The 27,738-nt window shown below is 45.7% G+C and overlaps 1 protein-coding gene across 2 annotated transcripts; it reads left to right on the top strand.

The window, feature by feature from the left end:
* Positions 1-1,141: 1,141 nt before the first annotated feature.
* On the top strand, positions 1,142-27,738 carry shtn2 (shootin 2). 2 transcript variants are annotated; one of them, XM_088638609.1, is made up of 17 exons: positions 1,142-1,329; positions 6,573-6,622; positions 8,306-8,366; positions 10,158-10,252; positions 13,243-13,405; positions 13,726-13,823; positions 14,380-14,461; positions 15,282-15,376; positions 18,488-18,634; positions 19,092-19,245; positions 20,612-20,756; positions 22,263-22,321; positions 22,516-22,616; positions 22,808-22,837; positions 23,727-23,780; positions 25,017-25,164; positions 25,593-27,738. In XM_088638609.1, exons 1-17 carry the CDS (start codon positions 1,317-1,319, stop codon positions 25,748-25,750), a joined length of 1,653 nt encoding a protein of 550 aa, XP_088494735.1. In that variant the 5' UTR covers positions 1,142-1,316; the 3' UTR covers positions 25,751-27,738. The 2 variants fall into 2 exon arrangements, with proteins under 2 accessions (XP_088494735.1, XP_088494724.1); XM_088638598.1 differs by having other exon boundaries at positions 6,546-6,622.

Here is a 27,738-nt window from a genome sequence, read left to right as displayed (position 1 = left end):
TATTTGTGGAAGAAAGGGCTTGTTTCTCTGTGGTCTTCCACTATTTTTGTAAACAGCAGATCTTTTCACCACATTATTGTAGCCTTTCAGAACTGCACCAGAACAAGTGAACGCAGCCTGCCCCTGAGAGAGCAGTGTGTTTGAATGGGTGCGTACTGACCACAGGAGTGGCCAGCCCGGGCTCACACACTGCCCTGGATCCAGACCACTTCCTCTTGTCACGTCTCTGACAGCTCTGCTGACCAGCTTCATGCTGTGGAGGAGGCTATCTTCCAGCTGTGTGTCTACAACATGTATCTGAGGGAGAAATTACTGACATCAACTCATTTGGTTTCTGCCTTGGAGTCATCAGGTAAACAGTTATTTTTATTGCAGCTCCTGCTGCTTCACACAGGACACAAAGTGAAGGTTTGAGTCAGCTTTCCCAGCTGGAGTTTGAAACTTCAGTGCGTGCGTCACTGTGCATGTGTGTGTGTGAAATTGCCATGCATGTCTCTACAAGGACCTGAGAATATGCTGGCATTGGTGCATGAATGGACAATTCCAATTAACCAATTACCTATTTAGAGCGCATCTCACACCCTGAACGTTAGTGAGTGTTAGTAATGGCACTATATAATGGCACAGGAGAGTGCAGGTCACAGGAAGAGGTTTGCATAATTTACTGAGACATCAGGCATTAATAGATAGCATGTCGCTTTTCAGAATCAGGGTTGTAATGAAGCCATTTTGTAACCAGAAAGGATTATTTAGTTTGTTTTTAAATTCTACTTGACCCTACCCTGCGATAATTACATAAAAATATGTGCTCGCGCTTTTATTTAGATTTTGCACCTTGGTCCATGCCTTTTCCATGGGCTTCCTTTATTGAGAAGAAGCGGGGGGCAATATGTGTTCCCAGCCACCCCCACTACACACCCAAGCACGCTTGTCCAGACAGAAGGGACAAGAGACTTCTCTTACTGTACATCAGAGAATACAAGACAGATCTGCACCATACTCCTCAAACCCCTGCTACACATCCCCCAGCCTCCTCTTCCACGCACCCAATCACATGCTTCCACAGAAAGAGGGTGTGTTTGTGGCTCAGGGCGGGGACACATCCTCTTCCCTTCAAACCCACGTGCCTTGCATACAGGAAAGCCATGGCTTAGTTGCTGGCTTTGCAGACTTGAATTCGGAGCAGTAATTTCAGTTCCCTGTTCAGAGACTGCAGACTCAGAGAGAGAGATAGTGCGCTGGAGACAGTGTCCTTCTGAGTGGGCACAACCTACAGCTGTGAGACCCGGAACCCAGAACCCAGCAGAACCCAGGTCATGTGGAGCTCAGGTAAGAGCGACAGAAGACTGACTCTCTTTTTCAGCAGTTTCAGGGGTCCTACAGCAACACACTGTAACTGGCTGGAAGAAATATCTTCTGTTCGGAAATGTGGGGGTCAAACAAAAAGCGGGTATGGCCTGACTCTCCTGTGGCTTCATCACGTTAATGAATTCGTTTACTTAATTAATAAAGGGATGGTTCTGTTTGTCGGCATGAAGAAAACGCTTTCAGCAGCCAATTATATTTTTTTCTCTAAAAATACCCCTGAAGATTATTACACACTGACCCCTCAGTGCAGAAAGAGGAAATACATTTTAAATGCTGAGTGCATTATTACAAAAAACAATCAGGTGAACGTTTGATTAAATAATTAGCATTATTATTTAACTGAAAAAAGTGAGTGTATTTTTTTAAAAGGCTAACTTTTCTTTAAGTTGCAAAATCCTTCAAAAAGAGAATGCATTTTTCAAGACATCCATGCATGTCAAAAAAATTCATGATCAGATACTGTAGTTCCTCCAAAATTAAAATCTGGGCATCATTTTTATATGCATGGCTTGGTAGTGTTTATCTTTTTGCACACTGCCACTCAGCATCTTGTATTTTGATACATTTTGAACATAGTTTTAAAGGCACAGTCAAGATTTAATGTATGTGTGCCGTCTGTGTCAGCCATGATGGCCATGTGGCAGTGTTTAATTCTCAGCAAACAACCCCATTAATTACAAAATCACCTATCATAAAAGACCATTTGGCAAATATCTAAGCCTTAAAATGCATGCATTTATTTCTTCCCTTCATTTGAAAATAACAAATTTCAGTAGATGAGATGAATATGAGTCTATCTGTGATCCTAAAGTTTACTAGAACTCTCTCTTATTTGCTGCTGTGGAAAAGTCCTAGACGAATTGCATACCTTTTCACCTTTTCACACGGCTATGGTGAGCTCTCAGGGAAATCTCATCCTGAGGCTGGATTGTGGTACAGTGGCCTGCTTGCTGTTTGTGTGGACACCAGACCAAAGGGGCATCAGACCCAGGATCTGCTGCACACACTGTATGCTGTACAGTGATGCAGTGGCCTGAGTCCAGTAGTCTGGAGGGAGGGGTGATTGTGCAAGACGTGTGACAGGTCTCAGTGCAAGAGGCCATTGCTTGTGTTGGCTGAGAAGGCTGGGTGCTCTTGGAGATTGCACCTGGAGGCTGCGTGCACACCTTAAATGTTTCCTTCTAGGAGACTCAGGTGTGATATTTTTGTGTCTTTACATTTCTTCTCCTCTTGCTCAAACTTGCTCAAATAGATGCTTCCCCCTTTTTGCCATATCACATATGGATGAACAGTACCTGGATGGGAGACTCTTGGGTAAACCTAAGGTAGCTGCTGGAAGAGGTGTTAGTGGGGTCAGCAGGGGGCGCTCACCTCGTGGTCTCTGTGGGTCCTAATGCCCCAGTATGGCGACAAGGACACTGTACTTTAAATTGGCACCGTCCTTCTGATGAGACATAAAACCGAAGTCCTGACTCTCTGTGCACATTAAAAATCTCAGGGCTGTTCTAGAAAAGAATAGGGGTGTTACCCCTGCGTCATGGCCTCCTTATAATCCCCGTCTCTGAACTGGCTTCATCACTCTGCTCTCCTCCCAACTGAGAGCTGATGTGTGGGGAGAGGACTGGAGCATCATCCAGGTGGGGCTGCACACTGGTGGAGGGGATCCCCATTACCTGTAAAGCGCTTTGAGTGGAGTGACCAGAAAAGCACTATATAAGAGCAAGGAATTATTTAGTTTTTTGCTAAATGAATTGTTGAACTCATCAGTGTTGGTCAACATTGTACAGTGGTCTCTCCAGTTTGAAAAACTATTCAGCCTCAATGATACGGCGGAGATTCGTGTGGAGTGTGATGTGAGTGACAGTTCTGTGTCAGAACCTGCTCTTTGTTATAACTAGCATTTCAGTGCACAATGTCTCAAAGTGACAAGGGAGAGTTGGCATTGAACAGATGCCAGCCTAAGTATCTATTCTCATCTCTGATCTGTCTATAGGACAGTGCAGGTGACTTTTGGTGGAGAGCATTAGTGTTCTCTTGAGAAGGTTCTGCAGACTGGTTAACCTCCGTCAACGCCAGCGCTGTCAACAGACAGAACCCGTCAGGCAGGTAGCTTAGCAATTACCCCTCGCCTTCAGGTGATGAACATACGCTTTGTTTTCACTGCCTCAGTGCCTGCTCTCCTGCTGTAGGAGATCACTTGCCTTGAAGAAACGAGATTAAACCTCTTGTAATGACATTTCGCTGTGCCGGAGTCTGTCTTACTCACTCTTCCATCCACTAATTAGATTGGTTGGTCATTCATTTATTTTATGTCTAATTGCTTGTCAGGAATGCCAATGACTTTGTACTGGAAGGCAGAATGAATACATGCTCACATCTTTTTATAAACATGACACTGGTATTGTATTGTGACTCTGTCACTCTTATTCCGTGTCTGGTTCAGAGACTCTTTCTGCTGCCAGGGATGTGTTTAGAGCTCATGCCTCATGATGTCTCTGACAGGTGTGAGTTGTGATTATGTGTTGCAGTCATGGGCATCACTCAGATAGAGACTTTTTGCAGTCAGTCTGTGGTCATCCTTCAAGTATCTGTAGAAGAGAAATGGGTCTTCTAACTGAGAGGCTCCTGTTGGTGCTCTGATGGTACCTACCAGCATACAGAAAGACTCTTATGTAAGAATGCTGTTTATTGACTTCAGTTCAGCATTTAATACAATCATCACCCAGAAGCTGACAGAAAAAAATGAGCTTGCTAAACTTTAACAGCCCCCTCTGTACCTGGATTCTGGAGAGACCTTGGACAGTCCAGATTGGTAATAACCTGTAATCTCCAGCACCATCACAATGAGCACCAGAACTCCCCATGGCTGTGTGCTCAGCCCACTGCTGTTCACACTGATGACTCCTGACTGTACTGCCAAGCACAGTTCAAACTGCATCATCAAGTTTGCCGATGACATGACAGTGGTGGGCCTCATTAGCAACAACGATGAGTCACCATACAGAGAGGAGGTGGAGCAACTAGTGGACTTGTGCAAAAACAACAACCTATCTCTTCATGTAAACAAAACAAGAGAGATAATCATTGACTTCAGGAGGGCCCACACTGATCACTCCCCACTGCACATCAAGGGCTCCCCTGTGGAGAGTTAGAAGCACCGAGTTTCTTGGTGTACACATTACAGATGCCCTCACTCGGTCCCTCAGTACCACCTCCCTAGCCAAGCAAGCACAGCAGCTTCTCTATTTCCTGCGGTGACTGAGGAGGGCAAACCTTCCCCTGCCCATTCTTACCACTCTCTACAGAGGTATCATTGAGAGCACCTTGACCAGCTGTGTCACTGTCTGGTTTGGGAATTGCAACACTTCAGACTGCAAGACCCTGCAATGAATTGTGGAAACAGCTGAAAAGATCATTTGAGCCTCCCTCCCTGCCATTTCTGTCACCTTTCACAAACGCTGCTTACACAGGGCCTCCAGTATAGTAGATGACCCCTCCTACCCTCTGGGAAAAGATATCGCAGTGTATGGGCCAGCTCCACCAGACTCTGTTACAGCTTCTTCCTGCAGGCTGACAGGCTCCTCAGCACCCAGGAATCTACTGGCACCCACCCCACTTCCAGAAACAGGGTTTAAATCCCCCCAGTGTGTTGTGTAGATTGTATTATGTATTTGCACTATCTGCACTTTGCACTGTGTGTATCCTGTCTACAACGTCTATGTCAGTGTCCTATGTGTCCAGGTTTTATTTGTACCATGGACGAGGAGGAACGATATTTTGTTCCACTGTATGCTTGTATATGGCTGGAATGACAAATAAACGTAAACTACAGAGTAAACTCCCCCTGAAAGACCTGCGACATGTTTCACTACCTGCTTTTTCTTCATCAGGAAATAATAAATGAGAGGTAGTGAAACGTGTCCTATAACTTTCAGGGGCCACTGTAACAATCGCTAAAGACAGTTTAAATGGTTCTTTTCTCATATTTGAAGACAGGGAATTTTATTTTGTATTTTTTCCTCACAAACTCACAGTAAACCGAGATTTTGAAGGACAAAACACTTGACAAGCAGGGCCCTCAGAGAGTGTCTGTCACCGCAGTGCGCCAGCGATGTGGAGATCTCGTTCTGACCTGGCCGGAGAGGTTCTGAGAGGGACACTATATTTTGTTTGAAATTTGTTTTACAGTTAAAGATTTCTGAACTTGTGCAACGTATGTGAAGATAACTAGATTCTTACCCATTACAATAAATTTTAAAATGACAGAATTTAACTGGTGTTGTATTTCCAATTTAAAAAACAGAAAAGTATTTAAAACCTCAAATATGTCCTGAGAGACCTCTCTCATATCTGTAATTTCACTTCCTACTTTTCTGATCACAACTGGAAATATTTTAAAAATATATTTTCTGATTGTTTAACAAGAGTTTTTAGAAATATTTAAAATGTCACAGTAGCAATAGTTTTACCTATTTTCCCTCAAGTAAACACATCAATGACAGTTCTACAATGGGAGGTGATTGCACTTTTCTTACTTCATGTGGGATTTATTAGCAAACATGAATAATAATAATAATAATAATTGCTTACACTTATATAGCACTTTTCTGGACATTCCACTTAAAGCGCTTTACAGGTAATGGGGATCCCCTCCACCACCAATGTGCAGCCCCACCTGGATGATGCGACGGCAGCCATAGTGCACCAGTACTCTCCCCACACACTAGCTATCAGTAGGGAGAAGAGCAGAGTGATGAAGCCAGTTCATAGAGGGGGATTATTAGGAGGCCATGATTGGTAAGGGCCAATGGGAAATTTGGTCAAGATGCCGGGGTTACACCCCTAGTCTTTTCGGGAAATGCCCTGGGATTTGTAATGAGCACAGAGGGTCAGGACCTCGGTTTTATGTCTCATCTGAGGGATTGTGCCTTTTTTACAGTATAGTGTCCCTGTCACTATACTGGGGCATTAGGACCCACATGGACCGCAGGGTGAGCGCCTCCTACTGGCCCCACTAACACCTCTTCCAGCAGCAGCCTCAGCTTTCCCAGGAGTCTCCCATCCAGGTACTGGCCAGGCTCACACCTGCTGAGCTCCAGTGGGCTGCCAGTTTTGAGTAGCAGGGTGATATGACTGCTGGCATATATTATGTTAAGGCTTTAGTTAAATGTTGTCAGTGTCTCTCTCTACATTTATTTCAACAGGTTTCCAAGAAGACAGCAGCAGCTCCTCTGAGAATGAAGAGGAAATTCAGGTAGATTTTCAAATACGATGGGTACAGTTGTTACTGAGACAAACCAGCACTGTGGTTGACAAATCTAAGCCTGAATGATTATAGAATGGTCTTTATAAACTACATCTACTGTTTTTTTCTGTATTTGGTGAATATCCTATACTTATCAAGCAGGGAATGAAGGAAATGTAAAATCTGAAATGATAATAATTCCAATTTAATCCAGCTTTTGCTTGATGGACGCTTTTCCCAAGAACAGTCATGTCCTTGTTAAATCTGTCAGCAAGCCTGTCGTACTGTTACGAAATTCTCTGTACAAATGGTTCTGCATTAAATTCTCATATGGAAAGTTGTGGGAATCCTAAGTAACCTGTGTGCATAGTTTGTTAAATGGTTTCTGGGCAGAACATGGAGAGATGCATAACATGTAGGCTGAGGTCAATAGTGGAGTACCATGGGGGTCTATTTTAGGTCCACTGTCCTTTCTGATTTACAATAAAGAAAACTATACCAGAAAAGTATAAGTATTCATAATAATAATATAACAACAAGCATGTGATTATTATTATTTTGTATGTTTTCATACCACATATCATATAAATAAAACACTGTTTATTTCACAAAATGATCCTAGATTATATAGAGGGTATTTCATCAATTAATAAGCAATACTACAGTAGCTGGACTTGAACGCTTTTACTAAAATCAAGCCCTGAGCAACTAATGGAAAGTGTTGAAAATCGTGTGAGACAGGAGAGGATTGAGACTGACTCCCAGATTTCTGACTATGACTGACACCTCAATGGGGAAAAGGCGTCAGCAGAAATATAGCTGTAGCACTCCGGGGGACTTGAGAATGATTCAGTGCTTTAACAAGCCTGTGCTTGCAATTTCAGTTGCCATGCTACACTCCTACCCAAAAAATTCAACTATTGCTTCTCTGGGATCCAGTCAAAAAGAAGAATTAAGCGTAATACACAGGATGTAAAGGAATGTGATATACTGATGGGCTAAAGGAAAGGGATTATTTTAGTCTAGGACAAAAGAGACTATTAAATGGATTAAACACACTGCAAGTGTTCAAATGGCTGACAGTTGTTAACAAAATAAACCCAGTGGGCTGGTTTACTAGTGAAACAGGAACTTCCGGACAGAGGTGGAAGTCCAGATGATGCACAAGACTGGAAACTGGATCTTTACAGTAGTGGGTAAGCTGACTCTCGGGATACAGGAATATACAAAACTAAACTTCTTTCATGGCAGCTGTTAAAGAGACAGTTTATATTGCTTTCACACTCCAAATTCTACCTGGAGAGATTATTACCCAACAGCTGCTGCAGCAAGACAGCTAGAGAGCACAGGTTTTCTAGTTTATAGACATTTCTTACTTACCTAATCTGTCCTCCATCGCACAGCCTCTGGTCAGTCATGCATTTATGCCACGTTCTGCAGTTCAATTTCACACTCTAACTTGTGCACCACTCACCTCGGCACGGGGACGTGGGAGTTTGTAACAGGCTGCCAGGCCACACTGTGTCACTGAAACTGATACCATGGGTATCACATGGGACCCTTGTGACATCTTTAGAAGGTTTCAGTTTGACCAACCAAATGAGCAAGATGAGCTGAAAGTCCTTTCTCGATCACAGCCTTTCTTCTGTTCTCAAGCATCACCATGACAGTGACTTTATCTGTGTGTCTCAGTGTGAGGAGTTGCTGCTGGAGAGGGATGAGGAGGAGCAGAACCTGTCTGAGCTTGAACACGGTAAGTGACCTTCCCCTGCAGTGCCAGGATTGCAGGGACAGAATAACACCATCCTGTACAAACTGGGGTTGTGGAGGGCAGAATTATACATCAGGGTGGCACAATGGGTAGCATTGCTGACTGGCTTTGCTAATGGCTCTGTAAACGTGGCCCTGGTGTGAGTGTGCGCGTGTCTGTGTCTGTATGGGCCTTGCAATAGACAGGCCTTCCTGTCTGCTTTGCACCTGTCGCTTGCTGGGATGGGGTCTGGCTCCCCCTTTGACTCTGCACCGGGTAAGCAGATTAGAAGATAGATGGGTGGAATCATAAAACAAGCACTAGTATCTAATCGACTAGTGCTGTCTAGTATCTAATCAAGTCCTGACAGCTGCTTACTCTGCAAGCAATTTCACAACAGTTAACAATTCTACTCTCTATCATCAGCGAATACCCAGTATAACAAAACACGTTTTCTTTTTTTGTGCAGTGAAGTTACAAAGTAATAACCTGGTGTAAAACTTAAAACAGACACTTTTTTACAATGAAGTAGTTCAGGTGGGGAGCTGCGTCAGCATGTGTAGGCTGCAAAGGAACAAGTGATGGGTTTATTCCCAGCTGAAAAGAGAAGAGTGTTAGGGAGCTAGGGAAGCACCAAAGGAATGCAATTGTTAGGCCGGGAGTTCCTGATCAAATAAATGATCCGAGGACACTCAAAATGCAATGTTTTTTCATCAACAGAGGATACCCTACCCATGTTATTGACAGGGTCCTCACCTGAGCCAAAAACAGCCCTTGGACCATCCACTCGATCAGGAACGTTGGTGCTTCCCCACCAACCTAACACACTCTCTGTCCCCAGGACCATTAACGACAACTTTTCCATCCTACAGGATGATCCCTCCATTGGGGTCCTCTTTCCTGACCGCCCCATCATCTCATATCGCCGAGCACCTAATCTGCGCAACCTTCTTGTTCACAGCTCCCTTGACCACCCTCAGCACCCATCCACACCAGGCACTTTCCCCTGCAACAGAGCTCACTGTATCACCTGCAAGTACACATCTAACACCACACTCATTCAAGGCCCCTCAGGACAATTCCGGATCACCCAGAGGGCATCTTGTACCTCCAGCAACCTTATTTACTGTATCTCTTGCAGTAAATGCCCAGCCATCTACATTGGAGAAACAGGAAGGAAATTCGGAGACCTCTTCAGAGAACGTCAGGGCTGTGAAGATTAAAGATCTCTCCAAGCCCATTGTTTCTCATTTCACCTCTGATGGCCACGACCACTCTAATCTCTCTGTCTCTGTTCTCATAGAAGGGTTTCTCAACTCCAACAGCAGAAAGACAACAGAAACGAAAATTATCCTGAAACTTGGTTCACTCCTCTCAACGATAGACATGTTTTCTTCTAATTCTCTCTATCCATTTGTAGGTTTCATTTCACACCTCTCCTCACCTCTCTTGACCTTGCACCACTTGATAGGCCACTCTGCCTCTCTCCTGCTCCTGCCTCCTCCTATGGCCTATGGCCATTTTTCACAGGTTCTTACAGATCTACACTATGTATCAGATCCCCACTTTCAATAAAGACAGACATCAAAGAACTCTAACTTAAAGGGTGTGGCCCAGGCGGGCCACAGTGACTGACACAGCTGTTAGGAATTTTTTTTTACTTCTTTTAGAAGTAAAAATGCCACAATCATTGTCGTCCGATGAGGGTTTATCTTTTGAGAGGGGAACAGAATGAAAGCTCATGGAAATTTCTCATGCATGTAGGAATTCAGATGTGTGTGTCTGGATTTGCAGTGTCCTTGCAGCTGCTGCAGGAGATCAGTGCCCTGGAGGTGCAGTTTGAGATTGAACGCTCCTGCAGAGAAACTGCTGAGGACTTTGCTGCTAAGGTAGGATCTTGTTCTCTGGACAGACACTTGTCTTTACCAGAAATAAACAGGAATGAGGGTAAGTAACTCTGTCTTTCTCTCTTTGCTTTCCCGGGATGTCCTCCTGCAGCCTTCTTAATCTGTATTGGTTTAAGAACTACAACTACTGTAAGCAACGTGTCTCAAAATCTATGTCTTTGAAATTGATTGCAAGGATTATTACACCTGAAGGTGAATGACACTGTTTTTAAGACCTTTATTTCACAATTCACCCGATTAACAACCGATTAGCTAATTGAGACAACTGCCCTAAATGGGTCTGATGAAATGGTCACATGAAGGTTGTACAGACTCAGGATTTTATATAAGTATCTCTGTATACCTGATTGATGCTTCAGCTAACTCTAAAGTAACCAAAAGACCAGTCTTAGCCTTAACTTAGCAGTAACCCTTCTTAAACCAAGACACACATGAGCTGTGCCACTTACTATAACATCATTCTTGACCACATGAGTCTTCTCACCTGAATCCAAGTCTTCTCACCTTCTCAGGTGACCACCTGAGTTCTTAACCACGCGCCTGTTGGAAACTTTAACAGACACACATTTCCCAGGCATGAAAACACCCCCGCAAGAAAAGGAATCAGCCACTTCAAGGTTTAAATTAGAGGTCCATGCCATCACGTCGGTCCATTCAAGGGTTAATTTAATATTACTGTCATGGCACATGACAACTGTGCACCTGTCAAGCATCTTCAACCACAGTTCTTCTGAATGTCCCAGCCCTCGGAGGGGAAGAACTCCACTGCGCCAAACATCTGAGTCTCCCACCACTGGAGTGGTCAATGATATCGGTTCCTAAGAGGGTTATGTCACTGCATTACACTAACAAAACAAGATTGGGGTTCATTTGGATCTCCTCAATTCGACTGATCTAATCCAGATAGTGACAGATTTTTAGTAAATAGGGGTCCAGATTCTGTTGTTAGCATCTCTCTGTCAGAATAAGTTATCTAGTAGCTTGTGTTACACAGCAGGATGTTTTCACATCCCAGTATTAATTATGCAATCACTGCTCGCACACACTCAGTTTTGCAGTTTCCTCTAAGACAAAAGCAGGCCTCTGCAATATCAGTTATGCTTTTAATGCCCAGATGTTTTATGCTCATCTGCCCATGGGTCTGTCTTTCTATTGATGTGCTGCCTGCTCCTTGCAGAAAGATGTCACTCTCTTAGATGGAGAACTATGACACAAACTCCTGCTCTCCCAGCAGCACAGAACTCGCTCTTCCTCAGTGAATCCAAGGATGGAAAAACACCCAGATAGTTGGACTGCTCTAGGATTAAAGTACTGTCATATAATGTGATTCTTTGTCTCTATAGGATACATCACAAACAACAATGAGTCAGTAAACAGGAATGAAGTATCTGAATTAGTGGAACAGTGTGGTGTAGCCTAAACAAACTGGAAATAAATGTCAATAAAACAAAAGAACGTGTGGTGGACTTTAGGCGAGGCAAGGGAGCAGTCTCACCACTGTAGATCAATGGTCAGGTTGTAAAGGTAGTGGAGAATTGAGGGCTGCTGGGCACAACCACCTCCTGTATTCTAGAATGGGAGGTGAGCACATTTATTATGGTCCAGAAAGCTCACCAGAGGCTGTTCTTCCTGAGCCAGTTAAAGGGGTTTGCAGTGTCACAGGAAGCAATGACCCTCTTTTACAGATCTTTCACTGAGAGTGTCTTGACCTCCTCCATCACTGTGTGGTTTGGCAACACTTTATCCCATGACAAGAAGCAGCTAGAGAGACCATAAGTATAGGAGGCTGCCTTCCCTCTGTGGACTCAGCCCAGCCTCTGTTTACACTCCTGTCCTCTGGTACAAGGCTCAGGACAATTAAGATAAGGACTACTAGGTAGTCCAGATAGCAGTATTTGTCTAGAGGCTATGAGATGCATGATCTCAAAAGTTTGACTGAAAGTTTTGCACTGCTCATTGTTATTCTGTCTGGTCTCACTGGTATTGATCTAATTACCGATGTGTGTTTGGACGGGATATGGAGATGTGTTGGGTGGGTGCTCTTTATTATTGGCTCTGTTTTGTATATTTCTATTGACGTCCTTTAATCGTATGAGCTCACCAAACCAAATTCCATGCAACTGGTTGTTATGGCAACAAAGTCTTTAACTTGAACTTAGATTATGCAATGAAGGCAGATAGTTTGATTTGTCTTCTGGGGTGCAAGGAGTCTAATTGAAGAAAGATGGCTGACGGCTGTGTGGTGATACAGTACTAATCTCAGCTGTTACAGGTGCAAGTCTGTGAGGGAAAGCAATGTGCTGCGCTGCTACAGCAACGTCACGCTGACAGGCTGGTGTCTCCATTGCAGCACAAACGTACAGCGGAGTCTCTGGCTATTGTTGGGCTATTTGATAATATAACATTAACATTAGTGTTCTAACAAAATCCAAGAATGCTGGGAATCCTAAAAATCAAATGAAAGAGCAGCCTGGTCAGGGGCTGGACTCGTTTCCCTCCTCACCTGCTCTCGGATCACGCTAAAGCACTCCAAAATAGATGGCTCAGTGTCTTTGTTCAATAGGTGGCCAGGTTCAGGTGTTTGACTACTCTCCTACAGTAAAAGACTGGAGCCTCTGCAGTAAGAGAATTCTACACTGTCCAGGTGTCAAAGAGGTGACATCACTTCTGGAACTCACTCACTGCAATGAGTCTTGTTATATATAGACTGCATATGCTTCAAGACTTCTGCATTTTCTACCACTGCTGTTGCGCTAAACACACAGAAGGAGACAGTTACGCATAACCTAAGGCTGTAAGTGATCATACATTCAAATTCTAGCTTTCAAAGTTAACATCGCACATCACATGGTCAATATTAAGAATTCCTTTCCATCCCATCCCAAGACGACTGGAAGCAATTCTTAAAGGTGAAAGGTCAAGTGTGTAATGTCAGTGCTAGTAAGATACTTTCTCCCTCCCCGCTGTGCCAGATTTCGAAGGAGAACAAGATCCTGAAGAGGCAGAGCCAGGCACTGCTGCCTCTCATTCCCGAGATCCCCGAGGATCTGGAGAGCGTGGCCCTCTCCCCGGATCCCGACACCGACCCCGACCCTGCCACAGAGTCCCTGCTGCACTGCCAGGCTCAGATCAGAGGTAGGGTCCCCAGCACTCTCCTGGGGCTGCCTGACTGCACTGAGAGGCTGGAGAGCTGGGGGCTCCCACTCTCACAGCACCAGAGACTGGACCAGACGAAAAGGTGCTTCTGTGTCTGAGTGTGAGAATCCTCAGGTCACGCAGCTAAAGGGACAGAAGAGGGGTTATGGGCTTGTTAGGAACTTACTAGTTTGAGTTCAAGAAGTAATGTGCCGTGACTGCAATGATAATGGTGATTCTTGTTAGCAGTGATAGGAATGGTGGAGTCTCAGTGTTGCAGCTGGTGACAGTAATAACCTTCTGTCTCTCTCCCGATGCAGAGCTGCAGGGCTCTCTGGCCAGTCTGCTGGGAGACAAGAACCACCTGTCTGCCCAGGTGGAGGCACTGCAGAGGGAGCAGGCCAGGCTCAGGGAGCAGGTATCCGCTGCAGGAATCTGCCTGTGCATCTGAAACGAGCTTTTCACTGAGACAAGCATGTGGGCACAATGCCGGTGTCTGTCCCAGGGAGTCAGCGTCTCAGTGCTCTGATGACTGCTGCAGCACTGAGAGCAGACATTACTGACAGATGTGCCAAGCCAGGTTCACACGTAGTCTACTTGTATTATCCTGGGTACTCGGGGCTAGTCTAGGTTCAGTATTTTAGGAGTTTTCCCGGACAAATTTTTTTTTTCTCACATTATTATATGGAGGTTGACTTTTATGTCCACACACAGCTGTGCTGTTGTCCTGTACACGGAGCTAGAAGTTTCACATCCATGGATGCTATAAATCCTTATAACCTGCCATCTCAAAAGAAGTTTAGTACCACATTATGTTCTTTTGTCGTCTATGAAAGTGCAATAAACAAATTGATTGGGAAGGAAGTCAGAACTCCTGTATGTTACCGCATGGAGCCCCAGGCCCTTGACGTGGAATGTTAGGAGCTGGGAGTACAAGTGTGTCATTGGATCTGGGCGTCGGCTCTCCTCCACAGCTGGCAGCGGAGCGAGAGGAGAAGGAGAGCCTTCTGAAGAGACTGAACAAGCAGAGCAAGACCCTGCACAGGCTGAGCCGAGGTGAGGAACCGTAGAGAGAGAGGCACGCCAACGGCCACGCGGAGAGAGCAGACTCACTCCAGGAGACACCAGGGAGCTTTCCCAATGACACAGAAACTCCAGGACACCCCACACACTCCAAAGGCCCCGGACACTGGAGCTTTCTGGACAAACCGTGAGAGTAATACACTGAGAGAGGGCTCTGTCTCATCCAAGGTTGCTGCAAAACTTGTCCTGACTGAACAATTGTGCAGGTCTCTGCACAGTGCAAGGACACTAATTCCGCCTGTTGCATGATGAGCACAACATGTCACACATGTCAGGTAGAGAGGTGAGTTGTTGGAATAGACAGTGAATCGGCATGGCTCCATCTTTGAAGAGCAGATGCAACTCAGACTCTTTCACCTCCAGGCAACAGTATGGGGGACTGAGTGTGCTTTTAGCACATGAGACAAAGGTAGAAGCAAAATGGAGTGAGGGGGAGAGAGGTAAATCTCTTTCTCTGGACTCATCTTCGTACTTTTGCAATCTTCTCCTTTTCATTCCTGAGATGGTGCCCTGCTGTCCTACGTTAGCCAAAATGTAGCTGATCAAGGTGGTCTGACAATTCGCTGTAGCCTCAGCCCCGGCCCTCTGTCTGCTGCACTTGTGCACTCATGTTGTGGTGCAATACCCGGAGGCCACACAATACCCGGAGGCTGCAGTTCCTGACAGGTTAGAGGTCTCTACCTGAGCTGGCTAACAAAACAGGGAATGCAGTTTCACATTTTTGCATTACTTTTGGCAGTAGTTAATTTCAATTAAACACATTAACCGCAGTTATGTATGTGTGTGTCTACAGTGTCCCAGCTGGTGTCCCAGGAGCACAGTGAGCTGTCCCAGAGGCTGGAGGTGGAACAGGACCTCAGACAACATGCAGAGGTCTTTGCTCACCAGGTACCCCTCTGCACCAGACCTCTGGTGATCCATTTAAAGAAAGCTGCACCACCTCATGATCATGACGAAAGCATTACAATGAAAAACATGCAACTGAGCTCTGCTGCATTAGACTTGTCCATTTCTCAATTAAAACGTCTCTGGATTAGAAGTCATCATGCTGTATAAATATCAGTCAGGCACTGAATGATGCCAAGGGGTCAGCTTCGAGGTGCAGCTTTTGTCCTTTCTGGGTCGGGCATTGCATTGCACCGAAGTTGTCAAGGCAAAGAGTGTCTGTGCACGCTGCAAAGTTGTTGATTATACCGAACATAAACCATCTGCTCTGGTCAGACGATGTCATACTTTAAAACTTTACTCAACCAAGCTTCACACACAGGTCTCTTGTTCCATCAGAGACAAACAAGTTTATACTTGGGACGCTGGAGACCTGCAGGGGCTCAGGAAGTGGGAGCACAATTCGTGGGTGAGAAACAAAAGAAGGAGGACGAAAGAAAGAGTTTTCTATTAGCAAAGACCTCTGAGCAGAACTCCAGGGCTGGACAGAGAGACAGTGATCAGGAAACTCTGGTGGTGAGCATGGGGGCAACACCGCAAGAGCAGCGTGAAGCTGCAGTTATCCAGAGTGCAGAGAGAGGCATGTTTAGCCCTCTGCTAATTGCCTTAATATATCAATGAATGTGAAACCCCAGGAAGATGCAGAATAACCTGTTTCTCTGTGTTGTGTCAATAGCCAGCCCCAAGGCCAGGAGAGAAGACTTCTCCATTGAGGCATCCAGCCTGTCCTTTGTGAACGGGGGGCTTATTCACAGGCCCGGTGCAGTAATTAGCAATGTTGTGCAAATAGAATCCCACAATGGAGAAGAAAAGGGGTGAAAGGACAGGCTGCTTTTAAACAGCCGGCAGTTTTGACAGCTGGCGTGTGAAGAATGGCAACTGCCCATTACGCAGACAAACAATGTCCTTTTGAGACCTGTCCCGGGTCCCCCCGTTAATTAGGTACCTCCACAAGGGCCGTTTTCAAGGGGCTGCCCCTGCACCGCGGCGGCGCCACACACCCCGCCCGGCAGCGCGCTATTGAGCGCCGGCCCCAGAGGACATGCGCATTGTCCGCGCTGACGGCCGCCTTTGTGGCCCGCCTGCAGGCTGCGTGTATTCAGCGCAGCGCTCGAGTACAGACAGCCTCACAATGGCCGCTTCTTGTGGTGAAAAGGGGGGTCCTGGAGTTCACGCGGAGCTGAGTCGACCCCGAAGGGCTGGAAAGCGCCGCTGTTAGAACAGGGACGATTTATTTGGCCATTTGTGTGCTTGTCTCCGAAGCCCGTTCAGTTTTGTTCTCGTTGCCGCTTGACGGCGGCAAACCAAGCTTTAAAACCACGTGCGGTGGAAAATAATGGATTCGGACAATGGCCAGAAACGAGCTGAAAGTCTTTCTGCTACTGGAAAAAAATTGGTTATCCAGCTGGGTTTAAATGTTGGTGGAGACGCTGTGTTGTACTGGGGCATCGGTTTAATATATAACGTCAATATGTGTTTATCAGCTGCCTAAGACAGCCAAAATGCCATATTACTGAAGCTGATACCCCAACTTCTTTCAGGAAAATGCTGAATGAGATCCAGCTATGAACTATCAAATGAGCTACATCAACCATAAAGCCTTAAAAAGTAACCTAAAAATAACCCTTCGTAGGTTCTGATGTTGATGTCTGAATCATTATTGGTTTAATTCCCCATCTGGATGGTATACCATCCATAGATCTTCTGAGAATTTCTGCAAACTTTCCAGTTTATCCATTTAGAATACAGAATATGTTCTCATGGAGAAATGTGCACATATGCTCCAAAAGAATCTGAATGTGTTGTTGTTATTAAATAACATTATTATTTTCTACGTTCCAAAATAATGGAACCAGGAGGTTTCAATTCAAAAAGGAGCTTTCTTCCTCATCCAAGAGCTCATTAAAAATGTTTTGATGAGGTAGTAATCAGTGTAAACAGTGACAAAAAATGTCCTTACAGCACAGCTTAGAGATTTTGACCCTCAGGAACTTGAGGACAGACAACTGGCTCTTGTGAGATCTCCATCATTTCCAGCTTCTCTGAGCAGTACTCACAAATAACCCTCCAGCGAGATGTAGAGATGTAGAGATCACATGTGTCTGGGAATGGGTCCACAAGTCAGCAACCTAGTGAAGGGTGATGAATGCCAGAGTGTTCATTCCGAGGATCGACTGCAGCACAGCCCTCCTGAAATCACATCCTGCTTGACAATCCATACCTGCTCCCTAGCCCCTGTCCAGAAACGCCACAGCACTCATGAGAAAAGGAACTGTGGCCTTCAGAAAGTCAGTCATTTTCTCTACAGACTCACTGTCTCTTCCGCGGTATGAGGAAGGTGACAGTGCGAAGAAAGAAGAGATTAAAATAAAACTTCGTGGCACCTTAATTCATACACATATAGTCTATGCAAGGCAGCCGTCATTCTGTCATCTCCAGTTTGTTGGAGGGGTGAGTTGAGGTTATTAATATGTTTGCTACTGCAGCTCTAACCTCACCAGTTTTCATGAGCCAGAGCTTCTCTGTGGACACTTCCTCTTGCAGTCAGACTGAAACACTCAGCTCTGGAAGTGAAAGTCGCACATCTTGATCAGGGATCCCCCACTTCCTCTGGCTTTTTCCCCTTTTCTTCCTTCTGTTTCTAACTTGCAGAAATTGTGTTTATTCACACATTTTACGTACAGACCCAGTAGCCCAGTTCAAGCTGTCCCTTCAGTGCTGAGCTGTCTTTCCAGCGTCTGTAGAGCAGAGGGTCTCGAATGCAAACCTGGAGGGCCCAGTTTCTTTTCTGGCTTTTCTTAAATCAATCATTCGATCAATCACTTAATCAATCAATAGATTAATTGTATGAACTGAGACATAAACGTGTAAGACCGTTCATTCCTTCATGGCTTTTCATTAACAGGAACAAAATGATCGAGGCACAAAGGACACCCAGAGGAAAGTAAAGGTGTAGGACGGGGCAATGAGATGAAGTGGGAGGGCATGCAGGACACAGGGAAAGGTCAAGGGTGTGGTCACTCCAAAGATTTTACCTGATCCGCTCTGCCCCAGATGCTGGTGAAAAACAAGGAGGCGTCGCGGCAAAGCCTGCTCCTGCTGCAGAGTCCTGAGCCCGCGCCACAGCTGCTGCAGGTCCAGAACCAGCTGGCCCAGATCACCACTATTCTGGAGGAGCTCCGACTGCAGCACTGCAGCAAGGTGAGGCTCCTCGCTCACCGCTGCTTCACACTGCTCCCCGGGTCAACACAACGACAACAACGCTTTCATCGCTGGCTCTGTGGCGAAGCATCTGCGCCTGTGGCTGGAAGGTTGTTGGTTCGTATCCCGGGCCAGCAGAGGAATCCTACACTCTTGGGCCCCTGAGCAAGGCCCTTAACTGCTCTAGGGGCACCGTAGAAATGGCTGACCCCAGCTTCTCTCCCTGTCTGTGTCTGTGTGTCTCGTGGAGAGCAAGCTGGGGTCTGTGAAAAGACAAATTCCTACTACATGAAATTGTATATGGCAAATAAAGTGATTTTATCTTAATGCAGTCAAAAAAGACAGCAGCATGGATCCCTGTGATGAAACCACACCTGCAGGGACAATGTTGGTGGTGGATTAGTGCTGGCACAGGGTGACGCGCACGGGGAATTATTGTGTGTGTTTGTCTCTGCAGGTGACGGGGACACAGGCTGCACTGGAGGAGAGCTCCCTGCTCAACGAGCTGCAGGGCGTGAAGGCGCAGCTGGAGGTGTGTGAGGAGGAGAAGAGGAACATGGAGAGCCAAGTCCACGAAGCTCAACGCACTGTGGCGGAGCTCCGAGAGGCGGGTACGTGCCGCAGGGCTGGTGTAGTGTATTCTCAGTCAGTGTTACTGCAGGTGGTTCTCTGTCAGCCTCGTCCCCATGGAAAAGCTGAGTAAAACACAAGCAGGCGGCATCGTTATTACAGCGTGTGGTGGATAGATACAGTAAAGTACTAAGAGCTCTAACGAGTCAGATTAAGAGGTCATCCAAGTGCCTCAACAAGCGAAGGTAGTGAACTGGAGTACGGGCTCAGCTCTTCAGTCCACGCATTGCCAGTCTGAGCCCGGGCTTTCTGGCTAGTTGACTGAGCAGGATTCTCCAGGTGACAGTGCACAAACCAGCTGAGAGCCACAGCGATGTGGGACAGAGCTGGTTCAGATCTCTTGCTCTTGCCATGCTGCTGTGACTCCTGGTGACCCCTGAGAGTGTGCAAGCGTGCAGTGATGTCATTGAGGCCAGCAGCCATATCACCCTGCAACTCACAACTGGCAGCCCACTGAAGATAAGCGGGTGTAAGCCTGGTCAGTACCTGGATGGGAGACCTCCTGGGAAAAACTAAGGTTGCTGCTGGAAGAGGTGTTAGTAGGGCCAGCAGGGGGTGCTCGCCCTGCAGTCCATGTGGGTCCTAATGCCCCAGTATAGTGACGGGCGACACTATATGTAAAACCGAGGTCCTGACTCTCTGTGGTCATTGAAAATCCCAGGGCGTTTCTCAAAAAGAGTAGGGGTGTAACCCTGGTGTCCTGGCCAAATTTCCAATTGGCCCTTACCAATCATGGCCTCCTAATAATCCCCATCTATGAATTGGCTACATTACTCTGCTCTCCTCCCTACTGATAGCTGGTGTGTGGTGAGTGTTCTGGCACACTATGACTGCTGTTGCATCATCCAGGTGGGGCTGCACACTGGTGGTGGTGGAGGGGAGTCCCCATTACCTGTAAAGCGCTTTAAATGGAGTGTCCAGAAAAGCGCTATATAAGTGTAAGCAATTATTATAATTATTGAGAGACATGCCTACGTGCTGGAATAGCTCTCCTTACACACTCTTCTCTGATGCTGGCGCGTCCGAGTACCGAGTGCTCAGGTCCTTATTCTCCCCATGTGGTGCAGGGATTTGAGAAAAATGAAATGATTATCACTTGCTGATTCTAAACTGAGTTAACTAATCAATTCAAGGACCTCATCCAGCCATTTCTTGAAGGAACCCTGGGTGTCAGACCTGGCAAGCATCATTCAGTTCCATCGCCAAAGAGCAAAAAACAAGGTGCTAAATACAGCACCTGAAACAAAATGTTGCACATTTGCTGGTGCTTGATGGGTTTGGCCTGTGTCTTGTGGTTTTTGTATGTTTCCTAATGTCATTTCACATCACCTCTATATTCACTCCCAGTGAACCAGCTCCAGGAAAAGTTGAAACAAGTCGAATCCTCTCCTCCTGAGACTGACCAATCACAAGAGGCACCACAAGCTCCTGCCCCTCCTCCTCCTCCTCCTCCTCCGCCCCTCCCTCCTCCAGTCCCTACTGCTGTCGTCAGGTGAGGCACTGGAAATAACTGTGTCTGGGGCCCACACATGGGTCTTCCCTACTCTAGAAACACCACGGATTTGTTCGAAGGCAGTGGTGTCAGTATAGAAACAAGAGGGTAAGGCGGTGTTGAGACTTATATAGTGCAAAGGTAAAACTTCTCTTTGACAAAACCCCTGTACCGTTCCTGAAGGAATGGGAAGCAAAGGGGAGAAGTAATAATTAGTATCCTGTAAGTAGTTACACTGAAACAAATATTACTTTTATATATATATAAAATATATATATATACTAAGCAGGTATGAGCCTGTCCAGCACCTGGAGGGGAGACTCCTGGAAAAGCTCAGGTTGCTGCTGGAAGAGGTGTTAGTGGGGTCAGCAGGGGGCGCTCAACCTGCAGTCTGTGTGAGTCCTAATGCCCCATCACTATACTCTGGGTGGTCATTAAAAAATCCCAGGGCGTTTCTTGAAAATTTCCCATTGGCCCTTACCCATCATGGCCTCCTGATAACCCCCATCTCTGAACTGGCTTCATCACTCTGTTCTCCTCCCCACTGAGAGCTGGTGGGAAGCGTACTGGTGCATCATCCAGGTGGGGCTGCGCACTGGTGGTGGTGGAGGGGAGTCTAGTGCTTTGAGTGGAGTGTCCAGAAAAGCGCTATAGAAGTGTAAGGGTTATTACCTTTACTTTCTATAGAAAAAAACAACTGTTTTACTGGCAAAATTGTGACTGGAGTCTTTCTGCAAGTGGTGCTCAATCAATAGTGTATTCGCAAGTAGGAGGGGCAGATTAAGAACGTTTGAACAGTTATTAACAAGAGGAGCCTTTCGGCCCAACTCGCCCATCCGGTAGTCAGCAGATCCAAGACTCTCAACCAGCTGTTTCGTGAAAGAAGCCAGTACATTGAATCCAACATCACTGGTTGGCCTATTCCACACTCCCACAACACTTAATGAAGTGACCCCTGGTCTTAATTTTAAATGCGCGTAAACAAACAACTGGTCTTCAACCAATGAGACTATGCTGTCATTCTGTGCACTGAACCAATACACCACAACTGGACAGTGTCTCCACCCGTGCTCTATGATTTTATTTTCAGCTTTTCTTATGATATTACTAAAACCCTGTCAGTCTGCGCCATCGGACTCTGATCAATATAAGGAATCGATAGCTCGCAGGCTGGTATTCTGTGCGTTTTTCAACCATAACGACTCCAGGATGTACTGAGCGATTACACTCTTCACTCATCGGGGTCTGGTTTGCTGGAAGTCCCTCAGCAAGGTGTCACACGCTGGGCAAGAGGGCTTTTCACAGCTCTGCATCTCAGCTGCAGGGGCGCCCCAGTGGCTGTCTGTTTTAAATTCACTGTTCATGGCTGCCTTTCGGTGCTTTTTCAGCTTTGTGTCTCATTTTACCCGTGTGCTTTTGATTTCACGGTTTCTTTAATTGCAAAGCATTTTGAGATGTATTGACTGAAAAGTCTCCAAAAATGCTATGATGTCTTTCTCTATGCAGTCCACTGGAGGCCTTGAGGAACAGGAGGAGGAATCAGCAGCACAACCCACCATCAAACAGTGAGACTTCCTCCATCACTGCTATACTGCCTGATGCCTCTCTGTCAGAGTGCTGAAAGGGCTCTGTCTGTCTGTGTGATGATGCACGGGTCACGTCTTTACCCATGAAGCTCCTCCCTCTGCACGCGAGTCTCTCCGTGTCCCTGCTGGGGTTGCTCTGTTAAGGTGCATGTCCGTGTGTGTGTTTCCCCCAGCTCAGCAGCCTCTACTGGATGTGAAGGCCCGGGCAGTCAATGAGATGATGGAGCGCATCAAGAATGGGATCGTGCTGAGATCCATGTCAAAGTCACACAAGGTACAAGCCTTTGCTTTGCCAACCTTTCCAGCTCTTCTTGGACTATATGTTTTGTAGGTTATCCCGGGAAGGATGAAGCACTAGAATTTAAACACTGAAAGCTCGCTGCACTCTCTAGACCTTTTGAACAGCTATTAACAATCTGACGATGTGCAGTATCCCTAACCTCCGCCTCTGTCCTGCTGTTCCAGGTCGTGGGAGAGGAGGACAGTGCCTGGAAGGTCAGCACCCCTGATTGACATCATGGTTCCAGTGCTCAGTCTAGTACATGTCACTCAGGTCCCCCTGTGCACCTCACATGGATCTGTGTCTCATCACAGCATGAAACTGCTTTTAGTCTTTATCTCAGATTGAGCTCTTCATAACCATCTGTTTAACTGGACTCATTATACTTGAGCCAAAAGCAGCTAAAGACCTTTGATAAAGGATTACCCTTTAATAAGGTTTAATAACGATGTTTTAACTGTTGTTGGCTCAAGGGCACCTCTGTACCTGCTGGAGTGAGTCCCTCTGGGGCAGGAACTGTGCTCCTCTGTATGGCAGGCTTACTCTACATTCTCAGAACAGATTTATTATGTTTTCAGGGGCATTTTTTTGCATGGAATTCTTCTAATCAAATCGAATATGCATGGTGGAATTAGAGCCAATTCATTTGTAATGTGGGGGAAGAGAATCTTGCAATGGTTTAACTGTTTGGTTTGACTATTTTCTTTGTTTGCTGGTCACACGAGAATCAAAACCAGCTCCCAGTAAGGTACAGTAGGTAGGGAAAAGAAAATCTCCATTACCCACTTGCCCTGAGTTTTATTAATTTAGCTGAGGTTTTAACTGAAGCAGCACGCTGTTGCACACATTACACAGATGGCTATTTCACTGGAACAATTCAGGTAAAGTACCTCATTAAAGAGAAAAAGAGGAAATTCACCTACTGTAGGATTCAAACCCTAAACCACCCAACTACTCTATGAGTACAGCCTCCTAGCCACTGCTCTGCACTGCTGTCTGGAAACGATGTGGTCATGACAGGTTCTGCAGTCTGTGTATGTGGTACAATTTCTTCCCACAGGTGAGGATGAAGTTAAACTCTGTTAAAACGTCTTTTTATTTCAGGATCAGATGAGTGAAAAACGAAAGAGTGTGGTGAATGAATTGCAAGGGATTTTGGTAAGAAAGTCGGTCTTCCATTTGCTTAGATGCCCTGCTTTAAAACTGGGATTCATTTCTGTGCTTTTCTTAGATGAAAAAAAGATGAAACTTGTCCCACGATGTGGGAGCTTAAAAGCTGTGCTCTGGTCCCATCCGCTCCCCAAGGATCAGAACGTGTTGGAGTGGTTAGTCCCAGTTGGGCTGGGAAGCCACTGTGTTAAGTTTGAATGTGAATGTGAATTTCTATGAATGTACTATACAGTAGTACACTTTTTGCCTTCAGCTGACAAAGAGCATTCTCTAAACAATCAATACCCCTGTGTCTGTTTCAAAACAGCTGAAGCTTTGCATGCATTAAGTATCCATTATTTAGACTTCTTACATTATTAACTTGGTTGTGGCTTTTATCTAAAGAAATACCTATAACCAGGTTTTCTCATGCACATTGCACAGCTGGCTAGCATAATAAGGGTAAAGTTCTTCATACCTGGGGATGATGCTCCAGTTAGGGGCCCAGACCCCTTCCACCACCTGAAGCTGCCGCCTGATGGCAGAGGGAATGTCCTTGGTAGGTTAGACTGTTTTATGTGACATCTTTAATCTTGGCCATTGGAGAAAAAAAACAAAAGGGAATTTAAACCTGGGGTTTTTATTGTCTGGCTGGTGCATTTTCCATAAATATACTTCCATAAACTAACAGTTCCCACTAATCTGGCCTAAAGCAGAGATAGCGGGTTATCTAGGTTTGTTCTTCTGTTGCAAACTGCTCTGAATGCTGAAATACGTGTGAACGAAGCAAGATAGACAGGTCCATTGCACAATCCAACAACTGAGTGTTAGATTGAAATACCTAGTTGGCATTCAGCCAATCTAGCTCACTGGTAGTTGGTAAATAACTGATCCAAGGATGTCATCCACTTGTTTCTTGAAAGAAGCAGGGATATTTACTGCAGCTTGTTCCACACTCCCACACTCTTTGGGTAGAGAAGAGCCTCCTGTTCTCAGATTTCAATGTACTTCCATGTAGTTTCCACCTGTCTCCTCTCCTGTTGTCAATGAATTTGAAGCTTCTGAACACTGGAAACAGGTCCAGTCTGCTCAAGACCAAAGAAACTCAGCTTCCAGCCTGTCAGAACAGTATGTCGGTGTTCCAGGCCAACAGTCTGGGGCTGATCGCATGGGCTGCTTGCCTGGTAGCTGGGTGTCTCTGCGATGGCTGCCCCTGTCTTTCCTGAGGGTGTGTGCTCTCCACAGGGCTCCATCCAGCGGTCCAAGCTGAAGAGGATATCCCGGCGTGCTTGCAGCCGCAAGGTAGGGGAACAGGAGCTGCTGGCCGTGCTGCAGAGGAGGAGGAGGGTGATGGGAGAGGAGCCGGACTTTACCCCCCAGCCCAAACAACAGGGTAAGGCTCATTAAGGATCATTAAAACAAGTTGTTTGGCACTAGAACAGAGATATCAGCTATACTGCATTTGTGTTCAGAGTAATAAGGTGTGCAGACTACAGAACAAGGCCTGTGTTTCCTGTGTGTGAAAAGCCTGGTGAGAAGCCTCTGTCATGTTCCCAATAGCTCATTAGGTTTTTAGCAGCTGATGGATCCAGCTGTTTCTGGAAAGAGGCCAGGGACTGGGCTTCAACAGTGTGGCTGGGTTGCTTGTTCCAGACTCCCACAAATGTTGTCAACTTGAATAAATGAATCACTGATAAATAAACTGGAGGGACAGGTAATATTAGAGTGCAAATGTTCCTTCTCACTGGTACAGCACTGCCGCTCGCCTGTCACAGGGGGAGAATATCCTGGTGCCCTGCTTGACCTCTCTCTCTCCTCCAGACCTGCATCCCACGAGCCCAGCAGACAGCACCCTGCCCCCCGCCGGTGAGAACTCCAGTAACCCTGTCCAGCGCCGTCGGAAAACCAACAAAGAGGACAGGGCATCCCGAATCCGTGCATCCGGGTCTGTCTGGATGGAAAGCTGGGAGAAGCACTGAAGATAGGAGGTCGACAAAGACCTGCAGAGGGGAGTGACTGCAGCAACATGTGGACAACTGACCTGATGCCATCACCACCGATAGATCAATTGATCAACTGTTGCTTTTCTTTTCCAAAACACAGACGTCTTCATCTCAGGATGTTAATCCCAATGTCAAATTGAAATCTGAAAGCAGCCTGGGTCTGTGTAAAGTCAGCTGAGGTGGGCTGTCTGGTGTCTGATTCTTCTCCACGCCTGGCACCTATCCCTGACACCCCAACCCTAGGTCCTGCTTAAAACACACATTTTATTCCCTTTGGGATTTGTTGGTTAACTAAGGCACAAATTCAGTTATGGATCCAATATGATAACTAATGGATCAAATTAGCAATTTGCTCTGCTTTTAAGTAGCTTCTAATTAACAGACAGGAGCATCTCCCCCAAGTGACCTGATTATTCCTGTGAGATTCCAGGGCACAGTGGCAATGCTGAGTGATTCAGTGGGTCTCAACTCTGTGAGAACCCTGTCTCTTCTGGTTTTTGCCACAGCCAAATTATTAATCCAGTCTAATTGAGTTCAGTTTGCACTTTGGGTATATTTGCAAATTTGCTTTCAGCAATAATGTTGTAACCAACTGGACCTGTAGCAGGGAAGAATGCTCACTGTGGGCGTGTCTGGCACAGAGTCACTCCCACTGTGGGTGTGTCTTATACAGGGGCACTCCCACCGTGGGCGTGTCTGATACAGAGTCAGTCCCACTACAGGCGTGTCTGATTACAAGATCACTCCCACTGTGGATGTATCTGATACAATTCAATTTTATTCAAATAATGCTTAATTGGCATGACCAGTGAGTAAAATCAGTGTCAGTGCCGACGCAGAACAAATAGAATTAACATATAAAATCTACAGGCATTCATTTACAGACGTTTACAATTCAATACAATGTCACTCCTTGTATGGGCATCTGATACTGTGTCAATCCCAGCTGTCCCTGTTCATCATCTGATCACCTCACAATAGCTATTTAGTACAAGTAGCTGAGGAGAAGATGTGAAAGTTTCTGTGTGCTGAAGATGAAACGGGATGGTTGAAGTCGGGTGTTTTTGACGCTGAGAACTGACCACAAAAACAAGTACAATACAAATATAAGCAAGTGAGCAGACCAGTTCACACTGGGGATATAAAACTTAGCTGGAATGAAAATCAGGAGATACGGTGCTCCTGCAGGACTAGGGCTCGTGCTAGGGTATGAGGTGTTGAATTGAAGGAATTAGGAAAAATTATTGAACAGAATAAAATGTACCAGCATTACGGAGGACATCATATTCATTTTTCCACTCGGCAATATTTTTTCTATCTCTGTTTACACCAGTATAAAAGATAAAGCTGAATCTAACAGTGTGCCCCCCTCTCGTTGGTAATATCTGCCTAGGAATTCTCAGTCTCTCCTTGTGTGTTAGATCACAGTTCAGTGGCACACAAGTAATTTCTTCAAACCACCAAGGAAACTGTGCCAGGAAAATCAATAAAAACAAGACTGCTAAAAAAAAACTACTGTATGCGTACTGTGTGTGTTCAGAAATAATGTTGAATGGTTCACTTTAAAATCGTATTGAGGTGATGTTTCATGAACAACACTTTGTAACATACAGAGATTATGCTCATTAAAATACAATAATCGCAATAAATGTTTTGAAGTGCAATTTAAAACGGTAAATGAGCGGTGCTGATTTATTAAAAAACATACACGATAATTAAAAGAAACATAAGCTTCTCTTTAACTGTATGTATATGAGATTTGTGTGATATAAACTGTTAATTAGGCTCCAGCTACCCGGAGACCCTGTATTGGATGAAGCAGCAAGAAAGGGGACGGACGGAAATTTGTAATTTAGTAACAGTGAGTTTTCAGCAGTGGGTTTATGAGGTTTCCTGCGGAGCGGTCTGTTGAGGGTGCTATGTATCCTCCTAACCTGTAGTTGGCAATAAAGGTTTTACAGTCA

Source organism: Lepisosteus platostomus, chromosome 1 (assembly GCF_059453375.1).
Source record: "Lepisosteus platostomus isolate fLepPlt1 chromosome 1, fLepPlt1.hap1, whole genome shotgun sequence".
Classification (NCBI taxonomy): domain Eukaryota; kingdom Metazoa; phylum Chordata; class Actinopteri; order Semionotiformes; family Lepisosteidae; genus Lepisosteus; species Lepisosteus platostomus.
Note: the sequence above shows the minus strand (reverse complement) of the source record. Positions and strands in the feature narration are given on the sequence as shown.